This window comes from Nanorana parkeri, unplaced genomic scaffold (assembly GCF_000935625.1).
Source record: "Nanorana parkeri isolate BGI_ZX_2015 unplaced genomic scaffold, ASM93562v1 scaffold29, whole genome shotgun sequence".
Taxonomy (NCBI): domain Eukaryota; kingdom Metazoa; phylum Chordata; class Amphibia; order Anura; family Dicroglossidae; genus Nanorana; species Nanorana parkeri.
Window position 1 is genome coordinate 2438048 of NW_017306297.1, and position 13589 is coordinate 2451636.

A 13589-nucleotide genomic window follows, 5' to 3' on the forward strand; every position below is an offset into this window, starting at 1 on the left:
AAAACATAAAAGAATAAATTTAAAAAAAAAGAAAAAAAAAAAAAAAAAAAAAACAAGGTATGGAAACAAATGGAAGAAGATGAAAAATTCTATAGCTCACCTTAAATTTCTTTTGATATACTAGTTGATTATTTTGTATTGAAAACCAACGCCTATATGACATTAAAAAAGAACAAGAAAAAAACAACAATATATTAAGCGATTGTTGGGATGTACATTTATCAGTGTTAATGCAAACAATTAGTAGAACATAATAGTACAGTGTTAACCACCACTTGACCAACAGCAGAATAGCTTGGGAAGTTGCACAGAAGGAAGCTGTAAAGATCGATATGTTAGGCCATCTTACTAATAGCCAGTGGAAAAATGATTACACCACACAGAAATCTAGAAAGCAGCAAGATACGATATACATAAGATCTGTATTACAAAAGATGACACAAATAAAATATGAATGTTGTTGACGGCAACCTAATGTGTAAAGCTGTACAAAGATTTTTTTATTTAAAAGGAGAACTATGGGGTCAGTGTTTTTCCCCATAGTTCTCCTTAGGGTAACGGGATCCCTCATCCATGCTAAATAATGTGGATGGACGAATCTTCCCTACCAGCTATTGTATTCCGATAGCTGGCTTCTGCGACTGTCTAAATACCGAAACAGTGACTGCATCCATCCGGCTCCTTTGAAATAATATAACTTGAAAAATTGACTTTTGTTGCGTCGGGTGGTGCTAACAAGGCCAACTATGGATTGAATTTTGACCAATTCAGCAGAAAAAGGGCAACATTCTATCCGTGTATGGCCAGCTAAAGTGCATTTTCTCTTGTCTGAGTGTAAACTGCTCAAGATTTCGTCAGCCAATACTCAGACAAGCATTACCTATATACTGTACTGTACTGGCTTACACTGCAGGAAAAGCTGAAATATCTGCATAAAGCTGCCAATGTCATTAGACTGTAATATCCATCTGAAAAGAGCACTGGTGTAGAGGAGATTAGACCTACTACTTCTAACTTCAGAATGATTCGTTCTGATTCGTTGTTATGGGTTGCTGCACACCACTGGCCTTATTTAATGACACAAAGCATCTCAATGAGTCTTTAATGACCATAACTATTTACTTGTCTTACTAGCCAGAAGATATTTTACACATTTCACAAATGTAACTACTTCTTGTTTCTAAAAAAATAAATGCTGCTCTCTGAGAAATATATAGTCTGCTATTGCAGAGCCACTTTTGGAAATGTTAGTTGCTTTAGCTTTAATACATTTGGAGGTACTAGCTATACACCAAGTGCAATTCACTCAGTGGGTGGCCCTGTCTGCTAGCTGCCACCCAATATCCTTCTATAAAAAGAAAATCAAATGAGTCGGCCAGAAAACTGCCAGCTGAACAAAAAGCAGACTTTCAAAATACAATAGCCATGGCAGGAGATACCTCCATACAGCCTAGTAAATGTAGGTGAAAGAATCTGTTAGATTTTTTACATTCAGCCTGATAGCTGAAAGAAAACGATCTACTAGTGTATACCCAGAATAACTTAGAGCAAGCACATTACCATGCCCTCTACTGTTCAGGTAAAGACAAAAACCAGCCTCTATTCAAAAGGCCTGTGCTGGGTGCACCACTGGTGACCTCCCCTTTGAAAATGCTAATAGCTTTGTTTTCATTCCGATTCAAAGGCATTAATACTTTACTGACCATGGACAAGCAGATAAGATCCTACTTCAATTGCTGCATGCTTGTTCCATTTTGGAGAAGTACAGAAAGTACTGAAGCTAAAAGATTGCTAGGAAAGCAAGTCAATGAAAATGTTCACAAGGCCAGACTCAGCAGCCCAATACCTATCTCTACGACAGGCCTTGTGTGGAATGTGTAACATTACTGATGTAGCACTTTGCTGTAGGTGATACACCTGTGTATTGGGACAACCATGTATGAAAAGTACTCAGCTTCCAAAGTGACAGTGACTCAGGCTTCGGGTAAAGGAAAACGTACTTGGACAATAACAGGGTCATTCACAAAAGGGTGAAGAGTTTGGAGAAGACACAAGTGAACAATCTAGGACAACATAGCTGAACTGGAGAGGGAGCTGAACGGGAGAATTCTTCCAAATCAGCAATTTTGGACTAGATTGTTGACTTCTCCTGCCTTCTCCAAACTCTTCACCCTTTTGTGAATAACTCTGTAAATGTCTTAAAGAGTAAACTGGCTCACTTAATAAGGCAAAGAATATGTGCAAACTGCAGTAAGTGACAGCAAGCAATAATTTGTCTTCAATCTTATACCAATAAGAGAAATCTGCTAAAAACAAGTTATTGCATTTTGCAAATCACAGTATTCTGTACAGGGTTACTAGGTAAATCTACAAATGCTGTAAAGGTAATAAAAGGGACCCAATCAGGGAAGTGGGTATGAGGGTTTGTGCTTGCGATACTATTACCAGTAATTACTATTATGTAGGTTGCTGTTACAAATGGCAATATTTAACATCGCAGGTGATGTCCTGATACTGCAGGGATTATCATGCTAGTACACAAGAGTGGGGGGGGGGGATCTTATTATTTGGTCTATATTATCACAAATTATAAGATCACTCCACTTTCTAATAAAATGTTGTGGTTTGGTGTCCTCTATTACAGCCGCTACCATTTCATTCAGATGATGTATTTGGTGAATGTGCAGTAAGAAACAAAGACTGGTAAGTAGAGATTTTTATTAACATGCTAGGAAATCAAGTCAAAGGATTTGAAACAGAAGTGTTAATATCATGCCTTTGCTCACAACATGAAAAATAAGAATACAAAGAATGCCTAAACATAAAAGTCAGCAGAAATACAGACAGCACTCAGGCGGTTTTCCTATCATCTGTTCTGCAGTCACATTAAAAGAGGAAACCCTGAAGCCCGATAGGGGAAATGGAAAGCTTCGAAGCTGTGGAAAAGAATAGGAATCACAAGCTGAATGGGAGGAACAGAGGGAAATACTGACACGGGATGAAAGAGGAAATCAAGTTCAATCACAAAACAAGAAGTTATTAGTAACTGGATTAGTAATCTAAATTCCCTGAGAAGGCAAGGGGAGTATTTGTGTGCAATATGTATTCATTACCAGAACACATACTGAATTACAGAAAGCTGGTATAACAATCACTCCAGCCAACAAAATGGCAGCAGATTGAAACGCATTTAGCAGCACCCTTTGCCCCTTTATACGCTGTGTGAGGGGCTTCTAAGGCATCTAAGTGAATGTGTAGATTACATGCAGTGATAAGGACTGTTGGTATTAAGCAGTCACTCCAGTAACAAATATTACATTTATGGATAAATCTTGATAGACTCAATCTTCTACTGGATTCTTTAAATTTCTCAGGAATTCCAGCCCTAAGATTGCATTTCTACTAGTCTCACTTTGCCAGTGCTACACATGGAATCTATTCTTCCTTTACAACACTACAGTCCTAGTACTGTGACCATGGTGGATATGTCATTAGCACTGCGACAAGCTTGTGTCAAAGTACAAAGCACTTGTTTATTGCATATACATAGAAAAACAAAGTATCAGGACTGCACGCAGGTACCTTCAGTAAGCATGTGATCACATGTCTGATGAAGGGTGCCTGTACGGTCCTGAAACATTGTTATTCTATGTGATCATGCAATAAAGAGCTTTGCACTTTGAAACAAGCTCGTCGGTGTGCTGATGAGATATCTCATCCATGCTTTACACTGTGACCAGCTGGGGATTGTTACAGAACCCTTTTTAACCATATGGTCAATTCCACTGATATTCCACTGATATACTAGGGATGCGCCGATATATCGGCCGGCGAAACATATACAGCAGTGCATCCGTTCTTTCTCTCCTCCCCACTGGGCGCTGAAACTGTCACAGGCGGCCGAGCGCTGCGAGCAGCTGGAGTTTCTCCTCCCCACACCGCTCAGCATCCTGTCACAGATCGGCAGAGCAATGTGTGGGCGGAGACAGCTTGCAGCGCTGTCACCGGAGGCTGAGGCTCCGCTCGCTCAGCCTCCTGTGACAGTGAGTCAGGAAGGGGAGCGAGGTACAAACGCTCAGCGGGCGGGGTACAAACACCCAGCAATCAGTGATCGCTAAGTGTTTGTAGATAATTGAGGACATGGTATGTTTACTATATGCTCAATTATGAATGAATGGGAGTGATCTACATCACCTCCTGTTAATTCATGATTGTGGCTATAGTAAACATACTATGTTCTCATGTTATAAATGAACAGGAACACTCAGTATTGAGGATTCCTGTTCATTTATAAAAGGGGCTGCAGAAAAAGAGATTGAGGACTCTGTGTCCTCAGTCTCTTTTTCTATTTTAAAAAGGGAAATATCAGGGGTCTGTTTAGACCCCTAATATTTCCCCGAAGCCCCTAAAAGGGGAAAAAAAGAAAAATGTAATAAAAAATAAAATATAAAAAATAAAAACAAAAATGTTACATTTTTTTGGAAAAAGTTAAAATAAAAAAAAATTTCGGTTTCGGCCTGACATGTTTTTTTTATTTCGGGTTTGACATTTTCATTTCGGTGCACCTCTAGTGTAAACTGTATATTCCATGTGACAATTGCCAATTCAGCTATTGACCACTATGCGCCTAATGTTCCACTTGGATATCCTGGTGCATTTCCAAGACTTGTGGCCAGGTTTGGTCTCTCATACACTAAGTGGCATATTTAAAAAAGAAGCAAGTCTGACTTTCATCAAACATTCACTACAGGTGACTCTTCCAGTTGCAATTGTTTTAAATGACAGGGATTCATACATCGCCAGAGAATATTTAGTGACAGTCACATTTACTACTTTATAAATCGATCCCCGTCAGCTACTACTACAAGGTCATCTCCAACATCAAGGGAGAAGCCTATTACGGGTGAAAGAACAAGACAGCAAATGGATTTACAGGCAGAAGGGATTGACAGCGTAGAGGTTACACACTCCACACGGCTCATCCTGCTTACAATAGTGAGGCCTTTAACTCAGGAAGCTTTACTTGAAAACACAATGCTCATAGGCCCTTGTATGTCACCAGAAAAAAACTATTTTAAATAGTGCAGATTGTATTTCTCTGCTTAATGCACTGGCCAAGGTATGCACACTGTAGATTACAATGATATAACATTTGAACATGTTTATCTAACAGTGAGTTACTGAACATGAAACACTTATGTGTGTGTTATTGGGTTTAGAACACACAGCATAAACGCACAATGATAAAATGATCAGCTAGGAAAGGACGTGCTTCAATAAGCACCTTTTGTTAATATCACAGATACTCATACCACTTAAAAAGATACAATCATTATCAGCATGCATTAAAAAGAGACCTGAATGCAGGACACAAAGCTATAAAAAGGTGGATGCAACACATTGCAAGCTTATAGAGAAGACATTTTCAAATTGAAATTTCCTCAAATGAACATAAGAGTTAAAAAGGCAAAATGACTGCAAGCAAGCACAGAATGCAACCCTGTAGGAAAGATAACATGCAATGGAGAACATCTCATTGGACAATAGTTGTTCCAGTTGGGCAGAACCTCAGAATGGTTTTACAAATGCTAAACATCATGCAAGGTGTTTGGGCAGACTACTAGAAACAATATGTCAACTATGTGTGCACTGCATCTGTACATAGGACATCTCAGTGCATGGGTAAAATTAGTATGTATTCATCAATCTGAGGTTTTTAGTAGCATGCACAAATAGCTCTGTGCTCAATTTTGAATCAAACACATTTTGAAGCAGTTTAAGATCTATACTACAGTAATATCTGATATCACTATACAGATTGTGCACTGGAATCCAAATGTAAATCTCTGTTTCAGAACCCCTCATTGTAGGAACAATACAGACAGGATAGTAAGCAAGGGTAGGATGGCATTGCACTGCACTAGCTTATTTGTCCATGTTGCTGATATAATGCGCCAATAGAAATGCCAGTAGGTTTATATGGATGAAATGAGAGCAAGATTCCATCCACGATGATCTTGTTTGAGCGGAGGTGGGGGTGTAAGAAGAATTGTTCTACGCAGCTACACAGAAGGGACAGAAAAAGCGATGCACTTTTGCATGATCGTGTTTGTGTGGAGGTGGGGGTGTAAGAAGAATTGTTCTATGTAGCTACACAGAAGGGACTGAAACAGCGATGCACTTTTGGAATACAACTGGTAGACCTCTTAGCATTGTAGCTAAAAACCTACCATACACTTTCAGTGGCTTAAAACCAACCCATCATTTATTTCCCCTCAAAAATGATAAAATTTAAATTTCTATGAGGTTTATCCATTGCAAGTGATCTATGGCAATTACAGGGTTCACATGGAGAGGGACGTGCCACATGTAATACATGAAGGGGACAGAAGAGGCTGATTGATACCTGGAGTGGTCTGGCTTTTTCCTGTCATGTGAAAAAATGGGGCAGGATTAAAACCATACTGGAAAGGAGGAAAAGGAATGAAAAATGCAAAATAAGAAGAGCAGCAGCATGACATGAAATTGGAAATCTAGAATGCGGTTTAAGCACTACAAATACATCAAATAAAAATAAATAAATGCAGCATTGTAGAACTGTGCTGATCATTGTGCTGATCATTGCTCTCATCCAAGTTCTCTCAATTATATAATTGTAACCATATTCACTCTGGAGAGTTTGTGACGAACAAGAACGACAGAACATTTAGCCATATCGGCCCAAAATATGGCCACAATTACCTGTTCCAGGTTTTGAAAGCGTTGCTAGCTCGTTTAAAGAGGTATCCTTCCATAACAATACCATTCTCTGCATCTGCATTACACTCGTAACTGGAGTCATCAGCAGATAAGCCCTAAAATGAAAGATAAAAACTAGAAAAGTAAGAAAGCAGTCACGTGGCCATCTAGGAAATCCCAAACAAAAGAAACTGTAGTAATCATCAATCATTCAGAAAATGGAAAATCGAAGACCACTTTGTGGATTCAGGCAGTTACAGCCCCCAACACTGCTCCTTTGCCAGGGATATAGGTTGTCTCTTGACTACAGCACAACCAGCCTGGCAGAAATAGCAGTTCAATGACAGAATGACACCTGCATAGATGTCAGTGTTATTAGGTCCGATACTACAACAAGCTTCATCAGGTATCCATCTCATCATGTTCTAATACTAGACTGAATAATATCCTTGTGGCATCTACTCCGGTAGATAGATTTTCTTTGGTTGCCCTTTGTAGGTTTCTCAATACCATCCGGAAATATTTTTGCTCTTCTTAAAATAACATATACCACAGGAAAAGAAAACGTGAAGATTACAAGGTAACAGTTGGCGGAATCATCAAGGCATTGGAAGGGACACTCTTCATATGTATGGTTGCTCCGAAATGAGAGCTTCTGGTTTCAATGTGACTATACCCTTGCAGGATCCTTTTCTGACCCCAACAGCCACATGCATTGCTCAGTGCATACTAGAAGAGCTCTGAACTCCTAAGCTATAAAAAGACCACCTCCATGTTGGCTTATCCCTGCTGACTAAGGAAAGGACAACTTCCAGGTTTACTTGTTGACTCTGCTGAAGCTCATATTCTGAAAGACTGTCATTGTTCTAAAAACAGACAGTATCGTGTGACCATCTCTTTCTATGTACCACCAGCTCAAGAAACTAGTTTAAGCGTCGCACACCAAAATAAATTCCCAATCATCCTCTGCTATTGCTAAACACCTCTCAATGTCTTTCAGACAGATGCTTATCAAAAATCAGACTGCTGCACAGCAGGTATAGCTATTAACGCTCCAACATATAAGAGTGAAGCCTCATTATTACATTTGACAAATAACTGGCACATCAAAGCTGGCCTTCATTCAGTCAGAATTCAGAATTCAAGAAATTACATCTGCCACTTCACTTTCTTTTAAAAAAAATAATAACTGTAAAAAGCCAAATGGTAGACCTCTTAGTATTCAAAGCTGTGTATTGTTTTCCTGGTACCAAATAAATAATTCAAAGAATGATCTGTTTCACTGCAGATATGACCTTGATTGGAAATACAAGCCAAGCAGGAGACAATCAACTCAACATACTGATGCTCAGTACCAGTCTTCACACTGTATCTTTTGTGCACACCTACCTTCTGTTGGATTGTTGAGTGTTTAAGCTCCATGGCTCTCTTTTCCTTTGCAGCATCCACAACGAGACAATCCAACTGCAAAAAAAAAGCTGGTCAAAATCTGTTTATTTTGGGTTATTCTGTAATGAGAAAGTTATACTACTATACAGAACACTTGCCAACATGAGTTCATAGGACAGAGGTAAAGTAGTGTCATATAATATGGACGTTATATGCCGTAATTATTATTAGCCTGAGGTTTTTGCTATAAGACAATATGTCTTATTTATTTCATAAGCCCTAACATTTACTAGACAAATTAGGAGTCATAGGTAAACTGGACTTAAAAGTTCTCATAGGGAAATCAGCAATAGAAACAAGGTGCCCATACACCTATCGATTTTAGTTTGGAAATCCTCCATGAATGGTCTATTTACTTTTACTGTACTCTTGGCCGAATTTCCTCCACCGGTCAGTTGGAAAACTTTTTTGAATCGAACGAAAATCAAAAAAGATTACTGGCGTTTTATTTTCGAAAACAATTGCAACAAGAACACTGCACATGCATGGCTCATGGCTCTAAGAAAAAGACATGCAGAAAAAAATTCCTTGATGGGGACATAGACAGTGAAAACCCTGACAGATGGTATAACCCTCCCTCATTCCATCCAAAAAAAGAAAAGTTTAGCCTGCAATAAGCTGAGAGGAATACATGATGCTTCGGATTCCTTATATATGAAGCTTCATAGGTTTCTTCCAGAAGCAAAAGTGTATGCTAGAGATCTGCATCTGAGACCAAACTTGGAAACCCCTGCCAGACAGCTAGTACCATTTTAATGGCTCAAAGGACTGCTATAGTCACTTTTGCAGAGGACTGTGCTTCCGCCATTATGACAAGGTGTTGACCCCCCCCCCCTCCAGCAAGGTGTATAGCTTTCTGCTAAATACTCTGCTGATGAACATTATCAATTACTTCCAGAGCTAAGGGATGAAGGACTAGCTAAAAACCCTCATCAAAAGTACTTATACTCTTCCTCCCCAACAAACAAATTAATCAACAAGGGAAAAAAAACCCAGAAGGATGAAAGAAAACAATACCAGCTTATATAACAATCACAAAAAGTGTCATACAACACCTTGGGGAGTATATTTATAAAACCATGTCATAGCTATTTGTCCAATGAAACTGCAGGTACATTCGTTTGTTTGAATTAGCCAGCTGTTGTAAGAATGGGGCCAAATCGAATGTTCTTAGGGTATTTTCTCTTCTGGTCGTATGTTGTTAAAAATATAAATAGCATGCATCAGCTGGCACTTTCTCCCACTATATGATCAGTATGTATTTTTTGCACTGATTGAACCCTTATAACAACACTTTTGATGGTATATTTAAACAGACTAAAAGAGAGCAAATAAGAGAAGTTCATTATTAAGGTTTCCATACACTTTAATTCATCTCAGTTTTACTGTACAGCTCGGCAAACACAAACATGCAGTATTACAATACTGGCCCTGATAAACGAAGATTGACGGTTGAGTACGGATGCAAATCATTGCATGCATCACTGTATTTTGGTGCACACCATCTCCAATAAACTAATTTGCTGCAATGCATGTAGTTGATCATAATAACTACATTCTTTCATCGTGATTGCTCGCAAAAGACTGACTTATTCATTTTAGGAAACATTACTGTATTCAGCTGGAGCCGATTATGTGACTTTTCTGTGAAAACTTGCAGTTCGTTTTTTTTTGTTTGTTACATTGAGCAGAATAGTTGCATCAAACAACTGTGTCCTTTAGAGGTAAACTATTATTCAGCGTATGGGCAAAAGAAGCCTTTTGTGCCCCTAATATCAATAGGGACAATTGTTTATCAGGCTTATTGTGCTAAACGTTGTGGTGACATGAAGCTTGGCCACCTCTACCAAAATCCACCTTTTTTGTAGTATGCAGGTGTAAACAGCTGCATCCCCATAACACAGGGGTAGGCAACCATAGCACTCCTACTGTTGTGGAACTACATGTACCATGAGGCATTGCAAGAGTAACAGCCATAGGTATGACTCCCAGAGGCAGAGGAATGATGCTATTGGTAGTTTCACTGGCATGCAGAGGTTGCCTACCCTTGCTACAACATTTACCTAGGGAATAAAAAGATGAACTCCCATGTCGGCCAACAAGAGCTAGAAACAACGGTTTATAGATGTGCCAAATAATTACCTGTGCACCTAAATCCTTCATGTACGGCTCAAGTTCACTGAAAAGGTCATAACCTTGGTGGAAGAAGGCCAGATGGGCATACATAAAGGACAGCATCTGTTAACAAGCAAATAGAAATAAAACAAACTATTAGGCAAGAAATTCCTTGCACAAAGGATTACAAACATGCAGCAATTGCAGCAGACCATGCACACGTTACATCACCCGGCAGGTAACATTACAGGTCTCTTTAGACATAAAAACTGGGGGAATACAGTCAGAATCCATGCATTCAGCGACTCAGCAAGACTGGTACAAACCCATTCTCCAGGTCTAATAAAGACATATGACATTTCCCTGTGGTCAGCTCTCTTCCAGAAAAAGCCTATGTTTTATTAGCTGTAAACATGTTGTAGAGCTGTGTACTGCAAGCAGGGGGGAACTAAGGCAGCTTGTCAGAGTTCTGCAGCAGCAGCTGATCCAGGAGAGCTACAGATACACAGCGGCTCAGAACTGTGCTGCAGACAAGAAGAATGTCCAGAGATCAATACGCTGCTCCAAATACAGAAAAAGTGCACGCTGCATGTGAGGATACTGCAGAATCATTCCATCTGCCTAGAGAATTAATGATTGTTACTGATACAGGACGAGGTAAGTCACTGGACCCCTAACATTTTACATTTAAATGCTCTTTTTTCCTTTCCCTTAAAACTTTTCTTTAACAAAATAAAAAATACGGATATGACTGTTTATGTTCTGGGGGGGATTCACAGACTCTCGAGAACTTTTCCATTCCATTAGCCTGTAAGCCGACTCGGACTTGTATTTGGAATTACAAGCGTTGTGATTATCATACGGTACATTCTGCACACACTAACTGGGATATGTTGGTTGGGCGCTGGGACCGGACAATAAATGGAGCAGTAATTATCGGCAATTAGCATTACTCAGGTTACTTTGCAAATAATTAAAGAAAATAAAAATCTCAGGGGAGGATTCACAGGCTTTTAGGTACTTAAATGGGGGAAGAAGTGCATCAAAATTTCAGCGTACAAGAGAAATGGTTGGTTAACATCAAAGCTCTGCTATCAACTAGCACGGTTCAAAGAGACCGCATGCTGATAAGGACTAAGTACTGTTTGAACTGAATTTGGTATACAGAGATGACTCTAAATGATGGGTTAAATGGCCATATAACTTAACGGTTATTTAATAAGATAGTAATTACCGCAAAAAAAAGGTGCAAAGTGCAGGAAACAATAGCAAGCAGTTATCATACTACTATAGTGAGAAGAGTGAGAATGTATTTCTGATTATAATTACTGCATTACACAAACGGCTGTTGGCACTGTCCTATATAACCATGTTTAACAGTTTCTGTCAAAACATGTATATTTATTTCTGCATTAAAAGTGCCTTCCAGAACAGTTTAAAGCTGAACTCTAGACACAAAAACGGTCCTTTAAATATATTTCCCTATAACCACAGAGGATATAAATCCACTTTGTGTTCATCAAATGTACTTACAAACCCAGATATTACTTTAGAAACGTGCTAGTGATATCATCACCGTGCTGTATATAGCCTATGTAAAAAGCAGAGCTGTGGAAGGGGCGCAGAGGCTCCACCCACTACATGCTGCCTTCAGAACACTACAGGCGGGGGCGGATACAAGACCAGTCACCCTGCACAAGGAGAGAAATCTGCAGTGACCAGTCTTTATTACAGGAAGTTCCTGAACAGAGCAAAGTTTTGCACTGAATTACGGCACAGATCTGCTATGGGCCTGTTTATTTGGCAATAAGTTTGTCATTACTTAAGATAAAGTAATACATATATTGTTTCTTTCAGGACAAGCGAGGCTTTTCATGGTGATATTGTCTTGCAAAAGTGGTCCTATTTTTATGTTCACACACTACAATTGTTTTTTTTGTTACTGTACATTAAAAGTATACATTGTATGGTATAATTTGTCCTGTTTAAAATTACGCTAAATATTTGGTTCTGGTACAATGTAAAGAAAGGCTTATTTTTCCAGTTTCGTGCCTGTTTTACTGTAACACCAAGTTAACAAAACAAATACAAAATGTGTGTCCTGCAGGTAGGAGCAGACGTCTCTCAAATAAACAATTATGGAAGATGAATGTTAGAAAAATAGAAATAAAAAAAAATAAATAAAAAAAAGACAGCAGGAAAATAAGGCCCCGTTCACACCAGGGCGTCGCAGGAGCGCACGTTCCCAGACGTTTGCGGGACTTTGTTTTCCACGTTTGGCGTGCGTCCCCATTGAGTCCCAGGTTGCACGCCCCATGTGCTCCAAGATGGAGACTCTCATAGTTTAGAGTTAGGACCGCACTATATGGAGGTGCCTTGACATGGCTATGCGGCTTTCATATTTTCTGCAGAAGACGTGTATCCAAACCTCTGCTTTTAACCTTAGTGGTTAGACAGGTTTTTTTTGCATGCTGGCTGGTGAGTGCGTTTGTCATTTGTTTTGCCAGGTTGCACGCCAAACGCAGAAAAGTACATGTTGCAAATTTGGTGACATTTATTCCGTGAACACGTGGGAGAAAATCATGTTTGCCCGGCTTACTTTGTGGTGCCATTACACAGTAATGGCAACAAAAGTGCGCTCTGCCTTTCTGCACGCGCGTCAAAGTGCGCACATTTGTGCTCGTTTGACGCACGTTCATGATACACCCTGGTGTGGAAGACGCCTAATAATTAAAGGGGCGTAGGGGAAGAATAAGTTAAATAAGGTCTGATTGGGGTGAACCAAGAGTAAATAAGGGGTTAAATGGGAACATGTTTAATTATTTTAGGTTAGTTATTTTAATTTGCCAGATTGCTTTAACTGACATGATTAGATTGAAGCTCATACCTTTAGGCTGCAGAAAAGGCAAACTGAATGGACAGATATCAAAGCAAAACTGTTACATCGTATCTCTATCTCTCATGCCTGAGAAATTATTATTATACAGGATTTATATAGCGCCAACAGTTTGCGCAGCGCTTTACAATATAAGGAAGACATTACAGTCACAATACAATTCAAGACAAGATGGTAAGGAGGGCCCTGCCCCTGAGGGCTTACAATGTTTATGGACACTGCATCAAACAGTCTGTTTTTGACAGCAGCGGCGATTACAGTTGCTGTATTTACACAAAGCAACACGTGACTGCCATTTTCATCGCTGGCAAATGGGAGGAGAGCTTGGGTGTGTCCAAAACTGGTTAACAACTAGCCATCAGCAAATAACAGACAGATTTGATAACAAGTA

At 39.4% G+C, this 13589-nt stretch overlaps 1 protein-coding gene across 1 annotated transcript in view; it reads right to left on the reverse strand.

Moving 5' to 3' along the window:
- ACAP2 (ArfGAP with coiled-coil, ankyrin repeat and PH domains 2) overlaps positions 1-13589 on the reverse strand; it is an 84463-nt gene that overhangs the window by 32418 nt on the left and 38456 nt on the right. The window contains exons 8-11 of the mRNA XM_018567272.1: positions 10330-10425; positions 8128-8202; positions 6742-6854; positions 101-152 (exon numbers count right to left, since the gene is read on the reverse strand). Coding sequence (XP_018422774.1) covers positions 101-152; positions 6742-6854; positions 8128-8202; positions 10330-10425 — 336 coding nt within the window. The remainder of the gene's footprint in view (positions 1-100; positions 153-6741; positions 6855-8127; positions 8203-10329; positions 10426-13589) is intronic.